Here is a 24,801-nt window from a genome sequence, read left to right as displayed (position 1 = left end):
ATTAGCAACTAATACAAGGGAACAGTAATTAAATATTTAATTAAATAGCTATTGATTAAATAATAAAATATTAAATAAATATTTAAAAATTAAATATTTAAACAGTAAATAAATATTGCAATTATTGCAGTAGTTGAACTGTAAATAGAATTCTGAGTTTCTTAGGAGAAAAAGTGAACATGATTATAAGAAAAGGGGAAAGATACAAGAGGAAGCAAAGTTTTTCCTTGTCTTCAACTTCAAGAGATTTCACAAGTGGCACTTTACAGAAGATAGAATAAAAGGTGCCCTCAGCAACGTTCTCACAGGAGACACAGAAATGGAACCCAATTGCCTTTTTCTTTTCATTTTGGATAAAGCTGAGGGTCTAACACTGGAGGAAGTTTTGCTTAATACTCAAAAATGTAATCAGTGCACAACAGCAGAAATTTGTGTGGCAGTGGGAATATTCTCATAGCAGCATGCTTTTCAAACAATATTCCCAAACACACCTTTTCTCCGTTGAGATTTGATAAAAGCTAGGTAGGAGAAAATTGTATACAGTGTGCTTTGATGGCCACCTACACTCTGAGTTGATATTCTGCGTTTCTGGTTGAGGGAAGGGCCTCTGTGCTCTAAATCCCACCTCAGCATAAGGTTTGGCTGAGCCTCTTTGTTAAAATGGTGGTTCCTGATTAGGATTAGACTCTGGGACGGGCCGTGCCACCTGCTTGAGTTGGTGGTCTGAGGACCCTTGTTTTTATTGGCTGTTCTCACTACTTTCCTGTACTCTGTATGGTAAGCCTCATGTATGTTTATAGGCATGTTTAACCGATAACCCTTGGCCCTTATATATATGAGTAAACCGGAGTCCCACGCAGAGCTGCTACCCTGTCAGCCAAACCTGAGACCAAACATTTTAGTTCACCTTTGCCGCTAACTCATGTGCCAGGGCATGGCCCAGGGAGTGTAGGGAGGCGACTCTCTCCGGGGAGTTCTTATAGAATATGTTCCCCCTAAAATATTCCACAGCCTTGGAGAATTACTTTCTCCCTTCCTTTGCTGTACAAGCCATTACACCTTCTGTCAGGCAAGGGAGGCCTGAGAAAGTGGAACCTGGAACGCTCTGTCATCGGTGTTGGGCGGGGCGAGGGTTCGGGGGCGGAGCCTGGCGCGAGAGGGAGGTTCTAGGGGCGTGGCCGGGCGGGGGCGAGCTGGGGGCGGGGCCTGGGCATGCCCTGCGGCGTGCGTGGGCGGGGCAGCAACCGCAGGCTCACGCCGTAAACAGTCAATATGGCGGCGGCGGCGGCAGCGGCACCCGGGGCCTTGGCTATCTTGCAGGCCCGCCACGCTCACTTGGTGGCCGCTTGCTGTGCGCGGCTCAGCCCTGGGTGGAGGCTGTCCGGCTCCTGGACGGTCCCGCGGGTCGGCCCGGCGACCTGGGCTCGGGGCTGGACGCCCGCGGCCGGGGGGGCGGCCTGGCGGAGGGGCTACAGCTCTGAGGTGAAGACGGAGGACGAACTGCGGGTGCGGTATCTGGAGGAGGAGAACCGAGGTGAGGGGCGCGACGCGGGCGGCCGCCGGTCCTGGGAAGGGGTTGCAAGGTCAAGTGTCCGGGCTGACGTCAGTGTCCGCCGAGAGGCTTGGGGGCCCTTCCCCTCCCCCTCCCAAGCGTTGCAGCTATATAGTGCTCTCCTTGCCTAAAGGTGTCCTACGGAGCAGTTTACCTGTAAAAGTGGCCCTACTCGGCGCCGAAGACAGAAATGCGGCTTACGTCCTCATCTCTAGACGAGCCAAGGTCAATAAACCGGGTGTGTGATATTTGCTTCCAGATTTTGTTCTTGCTCTGTGATTCCTTTCTGTCAACTCAGCTATCAGGCGGAGAGTTTTGGAAGCTGCCTTGACAATGCACCTTATTATTCTGAGTCTTCTTCAGTTTAAAGCGGTGCATCTGGAACAATTTTTCCCCCTGCCCATTTTATCTTAGAAGGTTAGTTTTGTGGACTGTTTCAGTTCAGTTAGACAATTTTGAGCATTTTCTTGGTCTTCCAATTCCCTTGCTAAGCTCTGGGGGACACAGTTGTGGATGATGTTGATCTTGCCCTTGAGCTACCTCCTTGGGTGGAGATGGATGCGTTAGCAATGCAATACAGTGGGATGAAGGGTTGTGATAGAGGATGTGTGCCAGTCGGTGGGATTGCTGTTAAAGCTCAATTCCTTTCACTTGCCTTGTTGGGAGTAGTTAAATGGATCATGAAAGGTGGAAATAGCAGTTTGCCAGAAGAGTAGTCACTGAATTTTGACATGCAGTTATTGAGCACCTATAATCGGTTAAGCAGAAGTGCAAAACGAGTTAAGTCATGATTGCTATCTTTAAGCAGCACCCAGTATAGCGAGGAAGATAGTGGTGATTAAAAGGTTATGCTAACTTTAAAGGCTTGGCGACAGCAAAGGGCTGTAGTACCCCCAAGGTTCATATGATAGCTATATCTGGGGAGATTGGAAGACTCCAGAAGGGGATTCTGAGGGTTAAGTTAGGGTTTTGCCAGATGAACAGGGGTCCAAGGCATTCTTTGCAATGGAATGTGACATTAGTGAGGGTTCCTAGGCAAACTTCTCTGTGCTTCAATTTTCTTCCGTGCAAAAATAGGAAAAATAATACCAACTTTGTATGCCTACTGTGGAGATTAGACGAGAGGGTAATATAAATTGCTCACTGAGTATCGATCTAGCTCATGGGGGGTCTTCTGGAGTATGATGAGTTATTTCTTTTATTTGTTTATTATTTCATACAGACAAGAGCATGGTGAAAGGCATGGCATGGGAACATGTGTGGTGTTTTGGGGAAATGGCATAAGGCAAGTGTGGTTGTAGTGGCATGACAGGCAGAATTTTGAGAAATTCAGCTGGAAAGTAGATTGGCACTGGAGTGATTAGAGCCATGAACGCTACCATCTTTTGGGTAAGCTTAGTCTTGCCAGCATTTCAGTTCCATTAGGTGAACCAGCAGTACATTAGATACAAATGCATTGCAGGTACAGCTAGTAATGTGCACCATATTCTGTATTCTTTTGACCTAAATGAATGCATATTGAACGTAAATTTTTATAAAATGTCTGGAAAGTCCTTCAGTTAGGTTTCAAATGGGTCAAGGAAAAGAAATCGGAATATAAGTCAATTTGATAAATTCAGAATGTTTTGTCACTTGAAATGTAAAAATCAGCTATTAGGGAATACGGGTTCTTAAGAAAATTGACCCGCTTCCTTTCAGGATTGGCAAGGTGACAACTCAGTTTTGTTTAACATTATATATGCTTTACTTTGCTTTGCTTTACTGTCAAACCAGCAATAAGCAGTGCAAAGAAAAACGTGAGTTCAAGGCTGGTGCAGGTGAAGGAATCTCCCTGGTGCCTTTGCTTATTAGAGGCGAGTCCAAAATTTGGTGCTCTTAGCAGCCTGCAGGGAATATGACAACTCCTCTGGGTCAGAGGAGCCCCAGACTGCTCTCTGCCCTGTAGGCCTCTTTAGGCTGGTGGAGGTGGGTAAATGCAGAATACATCCGTACTCGTAGGTTGCTTGGGTTCCATATTTGTAATTTGTTGTGGAAACACAGTTAGACAACCAACTTTCTTTAGTCGTTATTTTTTGCATTGTTGTCCAGCCTCCTCAGGGTTTTAGAGCAGCAGTCCCGGTCATGGTTTACAGAGGTCTCTCCTGGTTTCCCGCAGTGGCTGCCTTTATAGGTCAACTGGTCTCCAGTCATTCTCCTTCCCAGTTTGTTCTTTGCACTGGAGCTGGGGTGGTTTTTTCAAGGCCAAGCAAGAATCAGATCTCTGTTCAGTTAAAAACCTCTAGTGGTCTCTAGTGCCTACAAGCCCTCACAGCTGCAGGCCTTTACAGACCATCCATCTCCCTTCTGCTGCATCTAAGCTTTACCTTTTTTTGCTCTTATGTGTCTGTGCTTTTGCACACGCCTTCTGGAATGACCTCTCCCTTCTCCATACCAACCTTCTCCCAGTCTTGTAGGCTTCTACTCATAATTGTGACCCATTTTAAAGACCATTTTTGTGAACCTTATACCAACTTCTGGTAGAAGTAGAGCAAACAAGCAAATGCATAATTCAAGTTATTCTTAATGCCCGCTCTACCTCATCATTCACATCTGGCTTATCATCAGGTCTTCCCAAGTGCCTTTGTAGTCTTTCCATTTTTATCCATGTTCTTCTTTACCAACACTGCTCTTGTCCAAGCCTGTATCATGTCTCAGGTGGCCTGTTGCAGAGGTCAGCTAGCTCATCTTCCTACTACATGCTTTTTTTTTTAAAAAAAACAGGTTGATTCCTTTCACATTTTTCTCATGTTTTAAAGAATACGTTCTTTAATTCCATATATTTTATGGCATGTGAATTCTATCTCAATAAAGCTATATATTTAGATAGATGTATATATTTTAAAATTTTATTGAGATTAATTTACATATAAAATTAAAAATGTACAATTATTTTTAGCATATTTACAGAGTTGTGCAACCATCACTACAATCTAATTTTAGAACTTTTTTTTTTTTTTTTTTTTTGCGGTACGCGGGCTTCTCACTGTTGTGGCACCTCCCGTTGCGGAGCACAGGCTCTGGATACGCAGGCTCAGCGGCCATGGCCCACGGGCCCAGCCGCCCCGCGGCATGTGGGATCCTCCCGGACCGGCGCACGAACCTGTGTCCCCTGCATCGGAAGGCGGACTCTCAACCACTGCGCCACCAGGGAAGCCCCCATTCTTTTGCTTTGGATATCCAGTGTACCAGTGCTATTGATGAGACTTATAGTTCACCATAGAATTGTGTTGGCATGCTTGTTGAAAATTAATTGACTGTAAACATAGAGTTTGTTTCTGTACTTTCAGTTGTATTCCATTTATCTACATGTCTATCTTTATGTCAGTACCATTTCTGAAGAATTTATACCAGAATTTCTAAAGAATTTTCAGTTTTTTCAAGGAAGTCAAGTCAACTGGTATTTTTTTTTTTTTTTTTAATTTTTATTTATTTATTTTTGGCTGTGTTGGGTCTTCGTTTCTTTTCGCGGGCTTTCTCTAGTTGTGGCGAGCGGGGGCCACTCTTCATCGCGGTGCGCGGGCCTCTCACTATCGCAGCCTCTCTTGTTGTGGAGCACAAGCTCCAGACGCGCAGGCTCAGTAGTTGTGGCTCACGGGCCCAGTTGCTCCGCGGCATGTGGGATCTTCCCGGACCAGGGCTCGAACCCGTGTCCCCTGCATCGGCAGGCAGATTCTCAACCACTGCGCCACCAGGGAAGCCCCTCAACTGGTATTTTGATAGGAATTGCATTGAATAGGTAGATCAATTTGGGGAATATTGCCTTTTTAACAATATAAAACTTAACATTCCATGAACATGGAATATCTTTTCATTCAGCAGTATTTTGTAGTTTTCATTGTATAAGTCTTAAACTTTAATTTTTGTTAACTTTACTTCTAGCTAGTTCATTCTTTTTGGATACTATTGTAAATGGAATTGTTTTCTTAGTTTTGTTTTCAAATTGTTCATTGCTAGCGTACAGTAATACAATTGTTTTTGTATGTTGATCTTGTATCATGCAACTTTCCTGAACTTGATGATTTTTTTCTCATAGGTTTTTAGTGGGTTTCTTAATATTTTCTATATACAGGATCCATGTCATCTGCACACAGAAGAAATTTTACTTATTCTTTTCCGATCTGGATGCCTTTTATTTCTTTCTCTTCTGTAATCTCCCCCTTTGGACCCTCTGTTACAGTGTAGACCGAAAGTTTCAAGAACAGACATCCTAATCTTTTTCCTGATCTGAGGGGAAGGCATTCAGTCTTTCACCATTAAGTATGATGTTAGCTATGGGTTTTTTGGTAGATGTCCTTTATCAGGTTGAAGAAGCCTCTGTTTATTCATAGTTCAAGTGTTTTTATCTGGTTGAATTTTGTCAAATTCTTTTTCTGCATCTATTGAGATGATTGTATGCTTTTTTGTGTTGAGCCTGTTGATGTGATATGTTACATTAATTGATTTTCAAATATTGAACCAGTCTTTCACACCTGGAATAAATCCCACTTGATTTTGGGGTATAATTATTTTTATACATTGCTGGATTTGATTTACTAACATTTTGTTGAGGATTTTTGCATTTATGTTTATGAGAAATAGTGGTCTTTAGTTTTCCGTTCCTGTGATATCTTTGTCTGGTTTTGGTATACGGGTAATGCTGACTTAATAAAATGAGCTAGGAGGTGCCCCGTCTGCTTCTGTTTTCTGGAAGAGATTGTAGAGAAATTACATCATTTTTTTCTTTGAATGTTTTAGTAGAATTCACTGGTGAAACCATCTGCATCTGATGCTTTCTGATTTAGAAGCTTATTAATTACTGATTCAGTTTCTTTAATATCAGTAGATTTAGCCTATTCCGCTTATCTATTTCTTGTCCTGTTAGCTTGTGCCTTTCAAGGAATTGGTTTATTTCATGTAAGTTAGCAAATTTGTTGGCATATAGTCGTTCATAATATTTCTTTATTATGCTTGTGGTATCAGTGGGATTCAGTAGTGATGAATTTCTGATGTTAGTAATTGATATTCTCTTTCATTTCTGATATTAGTAATTTGTTTTCTTTCTTTTTTTTCACGGCTAGCCTGGCTAGAGGCTTACCAATTTACTGATCTTTTTAATAAAGAACTAACTTTTGATTTGATTGATTTTTCTTTACTGATTTTCTACTTTTAATTTCATTGATTTCTGCTGATTTTTACTTTTCTTCCCACTTATTTTAATTTAATTTGTTTTCTAGTTTCTTAAGGTGGAAGCTTAGATTACCAATTGTAGACGTTTCTTAATATGTGCATTCAGTGCTGTAAGTTTTCCCCAAGCACTGCTTTTGCTGTGTCACATGTATTTTGATAAGTTGTATTTTCAATTTCATATAGTTAGAAGTATTTTAAATTTCTCTTGAGATTTCTTCATTTACTTATATTTTACTTGAGTACCTTATTTAATCTCTAAGTATTTTGAGGTTTTCCAGCTGTTTTTCTGTTATTGATTTCTAGGTTTATTTCCATTGTCATCTAGGAGGATACTTCAGTATGATTTCTTTCTTTTTTTTTTTTTTAATTTATTTATTTTATTTACTTTTGGCTGCGTTGGGTCTTCCTTGCTGCGTGCCTGCTTTCTCTGGTTGCGGAGAGCAAGGGCTACTCTTCATTGCGATGCGTGGGCTTCTCATTGCGTTGGCTTCTCTTGTTGCGGAGCACAGGCTCTAGGCACGCGGGCGTCCATAGTTGTGGCTCGCGGGCTCTAGAGCACAGGCTCAGTAGTTGTGGCACATGGGCTTCGTTGCTCTGTGGCATGTGGGAACTTCCTGGCCCAGGGCTTGAACCCTTGTCCCCTGCATTGGCAGGTGGATTCTTAACCACTGCGCCGCCAGGGAAGCCCTGATTTCTATTTTAAATTTGTTAAGGTGTGTTTTTGGCCCAGAATGTGGTCTGTCATGGTGAATATCAGTATGACCTTGAGAAGAATGAGTAGTCTGCTATTGTTGGATGCAAGTGTTCTATATTCAAGCAGATCTAGTATTCAGTTAGATTTAGTTGATTTTTTTGTTTGTGTTCAGTTCAGCTATACCCTTAATTGATTTTCTGTCTGATGGATCTATAAGTGATAGAGGTGAGTTGAAATTTGCAACTATGTTAGGGGATTTGTTTATTTCTCCTTGTAATTCTATCAGTTTTTAAATCATGCAATTTGATGCTCTATTGTTAGGTGGATATGCATGGGTTATTATGTTGTAGAAATGGGCCCTCCAGCATTATGTAATGCCCCTTTTTCTCCCTGAGACTATTCCTTGTTCTGAGATCTGCTGTCTCTGAAATTAATGTAGCTACTCCAGGTTTTATTAGTGTTAGCATGGTTTATCTTGCTTTATCTCTTCATTTTTAATCATTCTGTGTCTTTATGTTTAAAGTGGATTTTTTTGTACACAACATGGAGTTGCGTCTTGTTTTTTTTTTTTTTTTTTTTTTTGCGGTACGGGGGCCTCTCACTGTTGTGGCCTCTCCCGTTGCAGAGCACAGGCTCCGGACGTGCAGGCTCAGCGGCCATGGCTCACAGGCCCAGCCGCTCTGCAGCATGTGGGATCCTCCCGGACCGGGGCACGAACCCGCATCCCCTGCATCGGCAGGTGGACTCTCAAGCACTGCGCCACCAGGGAAGCGCTGGGTCTTGTTTTTAATCCACTCTGACAGTATCTGTCTTTTAATTAGTGTATTTTAGACCATTCATACTTAAAGTGATTATTTAAATAGTTGGATTATTATGTATTTGTAACTGTTACCGTGTTGTTTGCAATATATATTTACAACTAATCCATGCCTGCTTTTTAATAACACTATACTGTTTCATGGTGGTAGTGGTGTAAATGCATATTCCTATTTCTTTCCTCCCATTCCTTATAACATTACTGTCATTTATTACCCTTTTCTGTAAGCTACAGTCACCCCATACATGGTTGGCATTATTGTTTTGAATAAGTTGTTATCATTTAGATCAATTAGTTATGAGTCAAAAAGAATCTTGAAATTTACTTAGTAGTCTGTTGTTAGCAGTAGTTGGGCTTAATAATTCTGAATATGTTTTCTTTTTATTATAGGATAGAGTAAATGAAAAAAATGTTCTTGGGAAACAGACTTTTCACTGTGGTAGGAGAGAGAAAGTACAACTATGGGATGGGGGAAGGTGAGGAAGAAACCTGTTACCTTGGATTTGAATTAGAGTTATCAGGCCAAACTTAAAAAAAAACATAAGTATATTGTATATGAACATGTTTATATTTATTTCCTATTCTGACCATTGAAACAGTCTAAAAGGAATGATACCACAGTAGCAGTGAACATATCTAATGTCCAGATTTTGGTTTCTAAAGACTGTTCCCCCACTGAAAGAAGCCAGAGCTCTTTGGAGAAATGTCTGATTTCAGGTCTGGAGCAGGGAAAGTGAAAGGTGAGCCTGGAATATCTTTGTGAGTCAAAAAGCAAGGAAGTGTTCAAATACTAAAAGGAACATGTCAGAAGGACATAGAAACATGTTAAATACTAAAAGGAACATGTCAGGATATAAGCTTACAAGGGCTTTGAACATTAAAAAATACAGTGATAATGGATTATAGCACCTTGAGTAAAGAATCCATGAAGCCATGGTGATTACTCAAGATGGTGGGGTAGGGAAGAAGATGTTTTTATAGAAGAATGGCAGGAATGATAGAAAATCACCACTTTTGAAACCACCAATGTAAAAATAAAGGAATTATCATGGCAGTGTGAGATACAGACCCTTTATCTTTTTCCAAATGGGTATCCAGTTGTCCCAACACCACTTATTCATCTTTACCCCACTGATTTGAAGGGCCATTTTTATCACGAGCTAAATCTGGTCTTTCTGTTCTGTTTTATGGTCTCTGTAGATGTTGCACTTCTACATTATTTTATGATTAAAGCTGTGTTGTGTTTTAGTGTATGGTAGGGCTAGGTATTCCCTCCTTCACCTTTGCGCTTTCTTTCTTTTTTTTTTTTTTCTTGGCTCTTCCTGCATGGTTATTTTTCCACATGAGTTTTGGAATATCCATGTATAGTTTCAGAAAAAGGCTTGTTGGTATTTTTATTGACATTGTGTTGGATTTAAAATTAGGGAAATATTTATGATACTGCTTTCTTTTCTACCTAAAAACACAGAATGTGTTTCCATTTTTGCAATTCTATTTTGTTTTTTTTAAAGGGGAGTTTTAGAAGTGCCCTCCAGTAGGGTTTGCACATTTATGTTAAGTGTACCCCAGGTCATCCTGCCTCCTGTCTGGTTGTTCATAAAAATGAGATGATTTCTTTCAGTATATCTTCTGTGTGTTTGCCTTTCTTCCTCCCTCCCCCCGCCTCCTCCTCCCTCCCTCCCTCTCTCTCCTTCCTTCCTTCTATATGAAGGCTGTTTTATCTGGATATTTAATTTCATGTCTTTTAAATAATGCTCTTTTGTTGCAGTAGTTTTTTATTTGATTGTTTTGGGTTTTCTAGGTTTACAGCCATCATCTGTTAATGATTTTCCACGTTGTTTCTAAAATTTGGGTATTATAAAAATTGCATATCTCCTTTTGTTCATGTGAAGGAGTTCTGGGTTAGTTCATTATGTTTTTATTGTAGGTTCTTATTACTTTTGTAGTATTTTAAGGAGACTGAATTATATATGGTTTATCAAAAGTATTCTGTCAGTGGTTTTCAGTTCTTTGTGTATTACAAGTGATTTGTTAGTAAAAATAGTTAAATTATTGAGGTCTACAAAATTCTAAAGTAACAATATATGCTCATGGTAAAATAAACAAAAACACTATGGAAGGGTGTCATCTCTCCACTTTCAAACTGTTTCATCAAAAGTAAAGACTTTAAACTTATATTTCGAGTCTTTGCCGTGAATGATAATTTTATTCACTTTCTGGTTTGTGTTACCTTTATAATTATTTTTATAGACAGTATCTGGACTTTTTTGGTGTAAGTTCAGAAAATGTTTGCTGTTCTATATCCTTCATCTTCTAACCATACAATTTCTGTCATTTGTAACTTTATATCATCAAAGTTTATGATAGTTACATTTTGTTCTCTTACAGTTGTCCATTGCTGTATCTATAGATTGAATATAAACAGGGTTTAGAATATTATTGGTAATAGTTACGTTGGTACTGCTTTCAGTATATCTCTAGAAGCAGTCTGCTTTCCATCTCCACTCCACAGCCTGAAGCCTGTGTGCTGTCATTCTCTCATCTGGATCTCTGCAGTAGCCTCTTGTTTGGTATCCTCCAGTATACTTTTTTTTTTTTTCTTTTTTGTAACTGTAGGTGAAATTCACATAATACAAAGTTTACCATTTTAATTTTTCAAAGTGTACATTCAGTAGTTTTTAGGTTATTCACCATGTTGTACAGCCATCATCACTGTTTTAATTCCAGAACAGTTTTATTACTTTCAAAACAAACCCATGCTCTTTAGTCAGTTTCTCCATATTCCCCCTCCCCCCAGTTTCCAGAAACCACTACTTTCCTTTCTGTCTTTACAGGTTTGCCTATACTAGGTATTTCACAGAAGTAGAATCATACGATATGTGGCTTTTTGTGTCTGGGTTCTTTCAGCCTAATGTTTTCAGAGTTCGTCTGTGTTATAGCATGCATCAGCACTTCATTCCTTTCTATGGCTGAATAATATTCCATTGACTGGATATAGCACATTCTGTATTTTTACTTTTTAGATATTATGAGTAATGCTGCTAAACACTTGTGTACGGTTATTTGTTTGAACATAGGTTTTCATTCTTTTGGATAGGTATCTAGGAGTAGAATCATTGGGTCATGTGGTAATTTTATGTTTAGTGTTTGGAGGAACCACCAAACTGTATGAGAATATGAGAGTATGGTTGAGAGTTCCTAAGTCTCCACATCGTTGTCAATGCTTATTTGTTTCCTTTTTTAAATTATAGCCATCTTACTGGGTATGAAGTGATACCTCATTGTGGTTTGATTTGCATTTCTCTAATAACATATTATGTTGAGCCTCATTTCATTTATATATCTTCTTTGGAGAAATATCTATCCAACTCCTTCGCCTGTTTTTCAGTTGGGTTGTCTTTTCGTTGTGAATAGTAAGAATTCTGTATATAATCTAAATATAAACTCCATATCAGATGTATGATTTGCAGATATTTTCTGTGGCTTGTTTTTTCACTTCCTTAGTAATTTTGATGAAGTCTGGTTTATCTGTTTTTTCTTTTGTTGCTTGTGCTTTTGTTGTCATATTTAGGACACTGTTGCCTAATCCAGGATCATGAAGATTTATACCTTTGCTTCCTTCTAAGAGTGTTATAGTTTTAGCTCTTAGATCCATTTTGAGATAATTTTTGTATGTTGTGTGAGGAAAGGGTCCAACTCCATTCCTTTGTGGGTGAGTATCTAGTTGTCCCACCACTATTTGTTGAAAAGTCTTGCACCATTGAATGGTCTTGGTATTCTTGTCAAAAACCAATTGATCATAAATTTTTTATTTACTTAGGTCTTTTTAAATTTCTTTCAGTGGTGTTTTACAGTTTTCAGTGTACAGTCTTGAACTTTCTTAAGTTTATTCCTAAGTACTGTATTTTTCTGATGTTATTACAAATTGAATTGTTTTCCTAATCTCATTTTTGGAGCGTTTATTGATAGCGTATAGAAATTTAACTGATTTTTATATATTGATGTTGTATCATGCAACTTTATTGAGTTCACTTATTAGCTCTAATAGTTTTTGGTGGATTCATTGGGATTTTCTTTGTTTATAAGATCATGTTATTTGTGAATGGAAATTATTTTACTTCTTTTTTTTTTCCTATCTGGATGCCTTTTATTTCTTTTTTTTGCCTAATTACCCTGGCTAGAATTTCCAGTACAACATTGAATAGAAGTGGTGAAAACAGACATCATTATCTAGTTATTTATCCTAAGGAGAAGATTTTCGGTCTTTTAACATTAAGTATGATGTTAGTTGTGGGTTTTCTATAAATGCCCTTTATTAGGTTGAGGAAGTTTCCTTCTGTTACTAGTTTGTTGAGGTTTTTAAATTATCATTAAAAAAAAATCATTTAAAGCATGTTGGATTTTGTCCAGTGTTTCTTCTGCATCAGTTGAGATGATCATGTAGCTTTCAAATGTTTTCTTTTATTCTGTTCGTGTGGTGTGTAACTTGGATTGATTTTTGTGCTGAACCACCCTTGCATTCCTGGGATAAGTCCCTCTTGGTCATGGCTGCTAGATTTGGCTTACTAGTATTTTGTTGAGGATTTTTACATTTGTATTCATAAGGGAAATTGGTCTAGTATATTCTAGTATATTCTTGCTTTATTCTAATCTGTTTTCTGCACTGTGGCCTGAGTGATCTTTTTAAAATGCAAATTTGAATGTAGAAATAAATTTCCCCAACTTGAAAAAAAGCTATTAGAAATGCATAGCAAACGTTATACTAAATGGTGAAATACTTAGAAACATTTTCATTAAAGACATTGATAAAATAAGGGAACTTATTATTTTTGCTAATATTATGTTGGACTTGAAGTCCTAGCTAAAGTAAAACAGCAAGAGAAGGAAATTGGAAATTAACATTGGAGCAGAACATGTAACTGCCAGTATTTCCAGATAATGATTGATTGTTGTCTTAGAAAATTGAAGAGAACCACTTGTTAAGTCTATTAATATTTAATAAATTTGCCAGAAAAAGTTCCTATAAAATAGCACTAAACTTTCTACGTACTCTCAATATGTGATTAGAAAATATAACTGATAAAGAAATAAAAGCATTCACAAGGGGCAACAGATAGCCTTTGAAGATGTGCAAGATGAAGTCTCTTAAGTCTTTATTGAGGAAAAAACCAAGACCTGAAAATTTGCAGCATTGTACCATGTTATAAAGGGAAAGAGTTGATACTTTAAATATGTCAGTTTCCTAAATATTAAACAACAAATATCCTAACAGTGTATTTTAAATTTCATTGAAAAGAGTTGTGTTTAAGAATATTTAAGACATTTTGAAAAATAATAGCTGGTAGATGTGCTGCTTACTGTACATTAGATAACAAAACATACAATATTGTTATAATAATTAAAGTAGGAAGAACATTAGAATAGGAGTGGACCAGGAAATTGACGGTAAAACAGAGAGTCCAGAGAGTGATTTTTATAGTTATTTAGTATACAGTTGTTTGATCTTTGAAATCAGAAAGAAAATAGGGTACTGTTTTATGAATGGTGCTAGCCGAAAATGTTTATGCATTTCAGGGAAAATAAGATACCTGCGGAGTTGAGAACAGCAGAAATGAAAGTAATCAATGTTAGGAGAAAGTATTAGAGAATTGTTTCAAAACATTAGGGTAGAGAGAGCCTTTATTTTGTTTTAATTGGTTTAGTTTTACTTTTTCTTAATTATCTATACAGTTAGTATTGTGACCAATATTTAACATGGTTTGTTTTGAGAACTAGCAGTGCCTTCCTCCACCCCATTTCCTATACTCCAGAAGCAGTTATTTAAAACCCTTTGGCTGATTCTTTGGGGTATATGTTATTTCATATGTTATTTCATTTGAAATAACATACATGTGTTTCTACTTCTGGAATTTTCAAATTTAGGTATTACCTATCTATTGACTTTTTGCAATGGAGGATAAGGGTTTGACTCCCTTTCACACTCCACCACAAATGTGTACCTTCTCTTTTGCCTTCATCCTCACTCCATGGTTCTCTGGTAATTTCACTCTATTTCTAGGTCTAAGAGAATGTTGCCATGTTTTTTAAAAAAATTAAAAAAAAATAGCTTTATTGACATATAATTCATATACCTTAAAAATCTCCTATTAAAATGTAAAGTTTAATGGCTTTTAGTATATTTACAGAGTTGTGCATCTATCACCACAATCAATTATTGAACATTTTCATTGCCCCAAAAAGAAACTTCACACTTTTTAGCTGTCACTGCTCAATCCCTCCATCTCTACTAGTCCTAGGCAACCACCAATCGACCTTATTTGTCCCTTCTGATTTGTCTCCTCTCAGCATTTCATATAAATGGAATTATAAGGTATGTGCTCCCTTGTGACTGGCTTCTTTCACTCAGCATGTTTTCAGGGTTCATCCATGTTGTATGTGTATTGATACTTCGTTGTTTTTTTTAGGCCAAATATTACACTGAGTGGATATACTACATTTTGTTTATCCATTCATCAGCTGAGGGATATTTGGGTTGTATCCATGTTTTGAATATTTTGAATAATGCTGCTGTGATCATTTGGTGCATTTGTGTGGATGTGTGTTTTCATTGTAAACCCTTTTTAAGGAAGATACTAAGCCCGAAAGTTGCAAAGGCAATAATATACTATATAAAAAGTTAAAACTCTGGTGCCAAAAATTACCGTGAACAAGTTGAACTTTAAAAGTGAATGATAGGGAAAAGATCTGTTTTATAAATAATGAATTAATGTCTGTAATCTAAAAATTTATTAATTGAAATGCCAAAGACAACTCTGATAAGATAGGCAAACAGTAAGAACAGTTAATTCAGAAAACAAATGACAAATGATTATTAAACTTAGTTAACTCAACTTTGGTTCATAAGATTAGGTGAAACTTGATACATAATGATGTTATTTCCATATATTGTCAGAGATTTATAATATTCAATGTTGAGTGGTAGACCAGTGATTCACAATAACATGTTTAATGAGGTCCCCTTAGTGACCTGAGATGAAATGTATAGATAATGTAAGCAGCTCACACACATAATTAAAAAAATATTTAATGAAACAAAAGGAAGGTAATTTATGGCAAAATAACTTATTTCAATATATAATTTTTCTGCTGTGATCATTAAAATATAAATAAGTTAGGATTTAAGAGAAGTAAGAAGACTAGAAGCCATTCTACAAAGTAAGTAGCGGAAAATAAAAAACAGGTGGTATAAGGGGATATTAGAATAAAACCTAGTATTGGGTTAGTAATAACAGACCAAACTTATTTGTATATGATAAGAGACTGAGACAATAGCTTTAATTGAAGAAAGGATAATATGCGAAGGTAAATTTTCAACTGAGCGGAAGTGGTATTCTCACAAATGAGCGATGCCTTATTTATTTATTTATTTATTTATTTAGGGTCAAAATAATTCTCTGCTGGGATGTGGGAGAGGGTGGTGACAGAGTAAATTGTAAGATTCAGTTCTCATTGACACCAAGTCAAACGGAAGTTCTCTCTTACCAGTAATATACTTGAAAATGTAGTGAATGTAATTAGACTTAACATAACTTTTTTTTCTCTGTTTGATGGGTACCATGTAAAACAGAATATATTAAAATTCCTCTAATTTTAGGTCAAAAACCTTGTACTCGAAAAGAGTGTATGTATCTTTGTGTAAAGTTATGAATTTTGTGTATTCCAGTGTAATAGATCCTATGCTAGTGTATCTCATGCATCTTGTCTAACAAAGTCTGGTGGTTCCATACAAAGTGGTACACAGAATTGCCACAGAAAGTTCTAAATGGCCTGAAGGAGCTGAGTTCCAGTGTCCTAACTTCTGTATTTCTTTATAAATAAGTTAACGTGTATAATGTAAGACTAATTTGTTGGTACAGTTGTGTCTTAGTACAATGTAGAGGTAGTTTAAAAATATATTAGAAGTGATCTTAATTTCAGATTGATTTTGTATATTTTTTGAGAATTAGTGATAATATAAATATTAAAATATGTGGGCAAGGAAGTGTCCTTGTACAGGTAATACACATAATTGGAGCTCTATTAAGATGTACTACTGTGAATAAATAGGTACTGGTGATTTGGCTGGACAGTATCTGTATTTTTGAGAGTTATCTGTTAAAATTTAAGAATACACATTCTGTTGGGCCTAGAAATTCCACTTCTTGATACCTGTCAGAGAGATATTTATTGTACAGAAAAGAAATCTTCAAGAATGTTGATTGCAGCATTGCAGTATTTTAGGAAAATGATAATGAAAAGGAAACTAAATAATGGAAATTCATTTCACAGAATATTATGAATTAAAAGGAATGTCTTGATGTAGAAAGATCTTTAAGGCCAAATTAAGTAAATAAAGGAAATATGTATGAACCTATTTACGTAGAACAGCGCCAACAGAAAATACTCTGTGGTCCCATTTATGTAAAATAGCAACAATAAGCAAAACTATAGTCACAACTCTATTTCTGTATGTAAATATATTTTGTGGAAAGTTACATATCAGCAGATAACTATGGCTACCTCTGGGGAGGAGAATGGAATGGGTCCAGGGAAGGAGGACTTTCACTCAGGGTGTATCACTTCAATTTTGTATGAGTAAAATGTATTCATATATATATATATATATATATATATATAAAGTCCCAGCTGAGTCACTTTGTTCATCTTTCAGTTTTGTGAGCTCTGTAGAGCAGGGTTGATGCTGTAATATGAACTTGTTGAAGACTCACCAAGAATTTTATGATATTTTGTCAAAAGACAGGAAAAGTCTGAAACAGGAATTTAATAACCTTAATAACCTAGCAAACTTGTTCTGGCTAGGTTATGTGATGAGGTTGCATGATAATTGAGTTATTGAGAAGCTATTAAATGTGAAATAAAGTGGGGCAGTTACAAAATGAAAACAATAGGCCCTGCAGAATAAAGTAAGGCTTTATTCCATTTTGGGGTATCAGTAGCTTACTGATACATTTGGTGGGACAGTTGTTAGGCACAGGATGATTCGTTTTAAATTACAGAGCTGATTTCCAACTGTTTGAGGTAGAAATGCTCAAAACATCAGGCCTCAAACATGGGACCAAAACCACTGGAATTAACTATGGTAGAAGCATTTTGATGGCACTTTACAATTTAGTAATATTGTCAACAGTATCCTATCTAGCATCTACTCATTATGGTAACACTTTAATTATTGCATCAAAGTGTTTGCAGAAGGGACAATAATAATTAAATGCTTATGTTGAAAGCTTTACATATGTCTTGCCATATGATCCTCACAATCGTCCCATGGAGTTTGGACCTATTAGTATCTTCACTTAACAGGGTAAGAAACTGAGGGTCAGAGAGGTTAAGTGACTGTCCAGTGTCACATAGCTAGTGGCAGACTGGGATTTCAGTTCCAGCAGTCCGACCTCAGAGCCTGCATTCTTAGACTGTACCCTTAGAATTGATAACTAGCTTGGGTGTCTCAAAGGCACTTCAGATTCACTTTAATTCAAAACTGAACTCATGAACCTTATCCCCTGGCACCCTCACCTTGGTGTTTTTTATGGTTCTCTGCCTCATTGAATGTCATCTTCTTTTCATCCAATTGCTGAAGCCAAAACTTTATTAGACACTCCTTAATACCTCCTTGCAATGCATTCAGTCCTCAATCCAGTCAATCATTAACTCATTTTACATTTACCTCTTGAATAGCTCTTGAGTCCTTTCACTTCCTTCTACTTCTAACTCAGCTAACCTCAGCCAAACCTATTATCTGTTGACTGGACTGCAGCTTGTGCCTGGAAGTGTCTAGCCCTGTACACTTTGGTATGGTCTCCAAATATAGAAACGAATCCTCCCCACTGGATGTATATGTGTGTTTATACAATACTTAAAACTCTCTCAATGGTTACTCCTTATTTTTTAACAGGGCCTGTAATGACACTATCTGGCTGGTGCTGACCTCTCCTCTCATTGGGTACTCTTCTCCTCCTTCTGGCATGACTATTTTATGATTTCTCCTATGTTGTTCCTGTCTGTAATCCAGCACCCACCTCTCCCCCAATACTCATCTTCCCAATCTCAACTCAGATAGCACTGTCTTGGATAAGCTTTCCCTGACTATCCCTGTTTGCCCCCAGACCATATCAGTTCTGGTTACAAATTACTGTAGCACCGTTCAGAGCATGTAAAGCATTTTGAATTGTATATTTCTATGATTTTTTTTATTGATGTTTGTCTTTCCTTTTTAGACTATAGTTCCTTGAGGGCTGAGCGCCATAATGTGTACTCAGTACATTTGAATGAATTAATATCTAGTCTTAACCACTTGGTTTTCTTCTGAGGAAACTAAAGCATGAACAGTGTAGCAAGTCTCATTTTTCCTTCAAGTGTGGAGTTAGATTGCTATTTACTAGCTGAAGGTAGTTATTTAACCTCCTCAAGTCCCAATTATTTTATCTGTTCCACAAGGATAAAAACAGTACCTACCTCTTAGGTTGCTTTGGGGATTACGAAAGTCAATAAATGTAAAGCGCTTGGGAACAGTGTTCAACACATAATAAAGGACTCAATTAGTGGTAGCTGTTGTCATTAGTATTGGGACCTACCCAAGGTCATTCAGCTGTTTAATGCAGAGCCTGCCCTAGAAACCAGTTCTCCTTCATGATTTTCTCCTTACTGAGATCATTGGGAATTCTTGTAAATTTATTCTGCTATGAGCTTAAGTTCGTTGAAAAATGGGTTTGAGCAGTTTCTTGCATAGAGAAGGCACGCGCACATTTTGTTGTCTTTCGTTTAACCCAATTACAAATAAGGATTACCCCTTTCCCTCAACCCCCCCCCCCCCGCCCATCTCGCCCCACCTGGTGGAAGGCATTTTTGTTATACAAGGAAAATTTGAGTTTCCTTGGGGAACAAGAAGGTCGGGTACAGGTTTTAGAGGACTTCGAATATCAAATTAAGGTCTTTGAACTCGGGTATTTTGGAAATAAGAAATAAAGGATTTTAAACGGGGTGAATTCTATGCATGGAATTGGTTTTAGAAAATTGATCCGACTATAGCAATTGGAATGGGAGGCTGGATTTAGATGATGCTCTCTGATAAGATTAGGGAAGTTAGGAGGGAGAGCTTGGCTTTGTAGGAGAAAGAATGAACTTCCTATAGATTCAGGTTGAATTGCTTTTTGGAGTTCTAAGTGGAGGTGGCTTCAGGTTAAGTACATGGGACAGAGCCAGGAGAGAAACCTAGGATGAAAATACTGAAAGAGCTATGTAGTAGGACAAAAAGAGTATTAACACCTGGTGTACTAGCAAAAAAGCTGATCCCACAATGCTTGCTTGTGAGAAGGAATTGTTAGCTATTGTGTACTTCTGTATATATTGAAGATAAAAAGCTATATTTTAAACAGTATTCTGTAACTTAGAATTTTCACCAGTAAGCGTGGCCTTCAACTAGTTAGTCTGATTTAATGATGTAAAATTTAGTAAAATGTGGCAGATTACCTTGGTGGTGTTTAAGGAGAGAGGAGTTGAAGGGAACATGCTGTTATAAAGTTCTTCTTTAAAAGGCTGTAGAAAAGTGGTGAATATTAGGCATAAGATTGATTTTATAAATATATATACCACTTCTTCAAAATTATGCTTGAAAAGGAAGGTAAACATGAAACTTAGGGTAAAGCTCTTGAAGTGAACCTCAAGGTGGTAGTAGATTCCTAAGTCCCAAGTCAACTAGCTGTGTATACGGGAGTCTGTATTCTGAATACGTCACTAACTCAAATGACTTTTTTTTTTTTTCCCCTTAACCAGGAATTGTGGTGCTTGGAATAAACAGAGCTTATGCCAAAAATTCATTGAGTACAAATCTTATAAAAATGGTGAGTGTAAAGATTAAACTATTTGCTTCTAATATTAAGATACAGTGTTGATATCAATCTGAAAATGATTTTTCCCCCTTTTCCTTCTTACCCTCCCTGTTTCTGTTTAGCTTTCAAAAGCTGTGGATGCTTTAAAATCTGATAAGAAAGTACGGACCATAATAGTCAGAAGTGAAGTCCCAGGGATATTCTGTGCTGGTATGTAAATAGATTAAAATTTTAAAACGAATCTAATTTTTCCTTAGTAGTAGCCTATTTTCCATTATAAAGTGTTCCGTGGTTTGAATTCCATTACCAACAATTCCTTTTTGGTTTTTTTACTGTTTTACAAGAAAAAAAATGCTTTGTCAGTATTAGAAAGAAACCTTTGCTGCGTGTGGAAAAGTTGTTTTGGAAGTTGAAAAATAATTTGAGCCATTAAAATATATGTTTGTAGTACATGAATAATATATATGAAAGATGAGCTGTGCAGGAAAAATCACGTCTCCTACTCACAAGTGTGCTCTGTATTAAAAAATGCTTTAATTGACTAGCAGTAGCTACCCCAGTATGGAATGTTAAATATAGACATATGCTTTCGTGTTTGTAGTAGTGCCCACTCAAGTATGTGTCCACGAATTGTACTTTTAAATTGGTATCTACAGCAGCGAAATGTTTTTTCTGCTTGTACTGTGTTACCAAAAGCCAAAGATTAAGTTGTCTTGCATTTTCCATATTTGTAAATATTTCTAAGTCATGAGATTGAATGAATCTGTTTCAGTTAGTCAAAAATGTAGATGATTAAATGATAAAAGATAAAAAATGCTGACAATATACCGGATCATTATAATTTACTAATAAGTAAATGAAGGCAGACGTTGACTGAGGCGTAAAAAATCTTTTTTCAGTAAAAATATAAATGGGATAATCCATTTGAGATAATCAGACATTTGAGGGAACAACATACAGTATTTTATTTATTCAACAAGTATTTTTTGAGCATTTAGAGTATACCCAGAGCAATGCTGGGACTTGGAGGAGTATTTCTAGACAGAATGTTTTTAGAGGTGTCTTAGTTGAGGCTGATGTTCTTCAGTTTCATTGTTAAAGGTCCTCAGATTTTCCAAGCTTCGAACTCCATAGCTTCCACCTTAAAATATTGCAAAATTTTATGGTATTTAGGAACATTCAGTGTAAATGAGTTATATTTTAGCTTTTGATATAATGTACCATACGTAAAAGGATTAGTTTTAACTTGTTTGGCAGTCAAAGAGAGTAGGATTATTATGCTCAACTGCCTGGGTGAGACAATTTGCAGTACAGTTTTCTGCTTTTACATCTATCCAACTCGAGTAACACTATCCTCCTGGTAGGATTGTTGGAGGCTTGATGTGACAATGTACATAAAACACAGTGCAGTAGTCAATAAATTATAGCTGTTAATAGTTTTTATAAGGGCTTTACATATATTTAAACATTTTTTCTTAAACAGTATGAAAAACTTACACTGAGAGAATTAGAATTCTTGTATCTGTGACCTTAGGATCAGGTGACTGGGTGACTGAGTCTAACTTTGTGACCAGTGGCTCTGAGGTCACTGCACTCAGGTCCTCTGAGGGCTGGTGAGGGGCTTATTGGGAAGACGTTTAGCAGTTTAGGGGCTTTAAGGAAGGCACAATTATGTGAATGTTTGAGGAGTGATAGTGATAGTGGCAGAATAACGCTTAAGAAAGAAGAGTTGATTATAACTAGCAGTACTGTCTTTCTGTTGGTAATGGGTTTTGTAATTATAACACTATAATGACTGGTAGAATTCTTCTTGTTTTACCTATTCCTTTGCTGCCCATTGGTTTTGTGTCTCCACATTACCGATGTTCTTTGGAAAAGTCTTTAATGCTTTAGCACAGTTTACAACTATCTTTTATAGGTTGCCTTTTTGGGGACATACATAATATACCAAATGCTTTATCAGATTAACAAATTAGCCTTGAATACTTTTTTCCAAGGGCTTATCAAATCTGTTTTCTTTGTTCTGTATGCTTTTGCATGATCAGGATAATTTTTTCCTATGTTTTAACATAAGATTTTTTGCCGTATTTTGTCCAAAAAAAAGTGTGAATTATAGAAAAATTGGGGCAAATCATTTTAGTAACTTAGAATATATAAATAAAACCATTCTTTCAAATTTCTCTGAAAGGTTTTCTTACGTATATTTGAAACAGGCAGTTTAGTATGTCTGTCTTTATTAATATTTCATTAATATTATATTTAATATTAATATTAATATGTACACATTAAGTGTATTGTATGTTTAGATACACAGAATCTCTTTACATACTTAAAACAAATATTTAAACTTATTATAGCCTATAAAAATAGTAGTATAAAAATTCTAATTTTTTTTCTTTTGACATTTGTTTTCTTTTATCAACACAGATGTCAGTTTCTTTTTTTTTTTATACAGCAGGTTCTTATTAGTCATCAATTTTATACACATCAGTATATACATGTCAACCCCAATCACCCAATTCATCACCCCCACCGCCCCCACCGCTTCCCCCCTTGGTGTCCATACATTTGTTCTCTACATCTGTGTCTCAGTTTCTGCCCTGCAAACTGTTTCATCTGTACCATTTTTCTAGGTTCCATATATATGCGTTAATATACGATATTTGTTTCTCTCTTTCTGACTTACTTCACTCTGTATGAGAGTCTCTAGATCCATCCACGTCTCTGCAAATGACCCAATTTTTTCCTTTTTATGGCTGAGTAATATTCCATTGTATATATATACCACATCTTCTTTATCCATTCATCTGTTGATGGGCATTTAGGTTGCTTCCATGACCTGGCTATTGTAAATAGTGCTGCAATGAACATTGTGGTGCGTGTGTCTTTTTGAATTGTGATTTTCTCTGGGTATATGCACAGTAGTGGGATTGCTGGGTCATGAATACCAGTGATTTTTAATCTTTCAGGGTATGAGGTCTCCTTTTTAAGTTCTTAAAATTTCATGCACTTACACATTGTAGTGGTCCTATGTTGATTGAGAAGATGTGTAATGTCAGAATGCCACTTTGGTTACAGTAATGTATTTAAATGAATTTTCTTTTACTAACCACAATGATAATCTAGATACAGAAAAATTTGTATCATAGTTATCATGGCTGTAGACGAAGTTTTCTATACATATATGCTTTCAGATACCATTCCATACCCTAGGTATGACTCCAGGTTGGGAACTGATGTTACATTTTCTTTCTTGTGGGTTCGAACATTGCTTTTGGGTTTTATAGCTTACCTATACTTCTCTTAGAATGCTGAGAAATATCATTTTGATAGTCAAAGCTCATTGTGGAGCACTGGCTACATAGATTGTATTAGAGATTGGCCTGCATGTGTGCTGTCTCCCCTGCATACTCTAGAAATTATTTTTTTATTCATTTAAAAATTTTATCTTGTTTTTTACATACACACAAACACACACACAAAGAAAAACTGAAATAATTTTGCTATTTCAAAATATTTTGGAGTCAAAATTTTAATATATTACATATAATGAAATTATGAAAAAGACCTTTTGACTAGGCTATTGCATTGTAAGTAAACATTTAATCCTAGTCATCTGTTTATTTTTGTTCTTTCAGTGTTCTAACACTAAGTAGCAAAGTAGATATATATTGCTTTTATCATGAAAATTTTATGAGAAATTTCTGAGACGGAGGATTTTTTCTCTTGAAATTCCTGAAATAGAGTATAAACAATTCTTGGTAATTGGTTCCTGTGTGTAGAACTCTAAATTGAGTGTTTCACTGAATTATACTAGTGTGGGTTTTTTTAAAAAGTAAAGGTACTTTTGCTTCTGCTTTTGAGTTCTAGTAAATTATGTTCTGACTAAAAACTTCTCACTAAAATTGTCAGTGTGCTTTATTGAATGTTGTATTGTTCAAATGGATGTAGATGTCATGACATGGTTAGATATATGGAGGCCTCTGACTAACAAAGTTATCTAGTCAGTATTGTTTCAGAATCTTAGGTTAAGTTACATTTGTATATTTGAATGTTAGTCCCTTAGAGAGTTTGATAAGTAAACAGAAAGGATAGATAATCCACAAATTTGTATTAGTTTAACATAGGGTTCTTTTCTTGGAAATAAAAAAAAATGTGTGTTGTAGAGGTATGAATAACTTGCAGTAAAATGTACCAGTTTTAGTACATATGTAATTGATTAGTTTTGACATGTTTAAACCATGATGACAGTTGTGATATAGAACATGTTTATCCCTTAAAAAGCTTTCTTTTTTCTTTTTTAATTGAAGTATAATTGACCTATAATACTATGTTAGGTCCAGGTGCACAGCATGGTGATTCATTCTGTCTATATACAGAATGATCACCATGATAAGTCTAGTTACCATCTGTCACCATACAGTTATTAAATATTATTGACTATATTCTCCATGGTATACATTTCATCCCTGTGACTCATTTATTTTGTAACTGGAAGTTTATACCTCTTAATCTCCCTCACCTATTTCATTCATCTCCCTACCCTCAGCCCCTTTGGCAACCACTTGTTTGTTCTCTATCTATGACTCTATTTTTGTTTGGTTATGTTTATTTGTTTTATAGATTCTACATATAAGTTAAATCATGC

General features: G+C 36.5%; 1 protein-coding gene across 3 annotated transcripts in view; it reads left to right on the top strand.

Moving 5' to 3' along the window:
• The first annotated feature begins 1,240 nt into the window (after window positions 1–1,240).
• AUH (AU RNA binding methylglutaconyl-CoA hydratase) overlaps window positions 1,241–24,801 on the top strand; it is a 162,130-nt gene continuing 138,569 nt past the window's right edge. For 2 of the 3 annotated variants that reach the window (XM_032634874.1, XM_032634873.1), the window contains exons 1-3: window positions 1,263–1,534; window positions 20,098–20,165; window positions 20,276–20,363. In XM_032634874.1, coding sequence (XP_032490765.1) covers window positions 1,273–1,534; window positions 20,098–20,165; window positions 20,276–20,363 — 418 coding nt within the window. In that variant the 5' untranslated portion in view covers window positions 1,263–1,272. Of the gene's footprint in view, window positions 1,535–20,097; window positions 20,166–20,275; window positions 20,364–24,801 lie in introns of all 3 variants that reach the window. The other variant, XM_032634872.1, reaches the window with a different exon arrangement.

This window comes from Phocoena sinus, chromosome 6, assembly GCF_008692025.1.
Source record: "Phocoena sinus isolate mPhoSin1 chromosome 6, mPhoSin1.pri, whole genome shotgun sequence".
In the NCBI taxonomy this organism is placed as follows: Eukaryota; Metazoa; Chordata; class Mammalia; order Artiodactyla; family Phocoenidae; genus Phocoena; species Phocoena sinus.
This window is presented reverse-complemented; position numbering and strand designations above follow the sequence as displayed.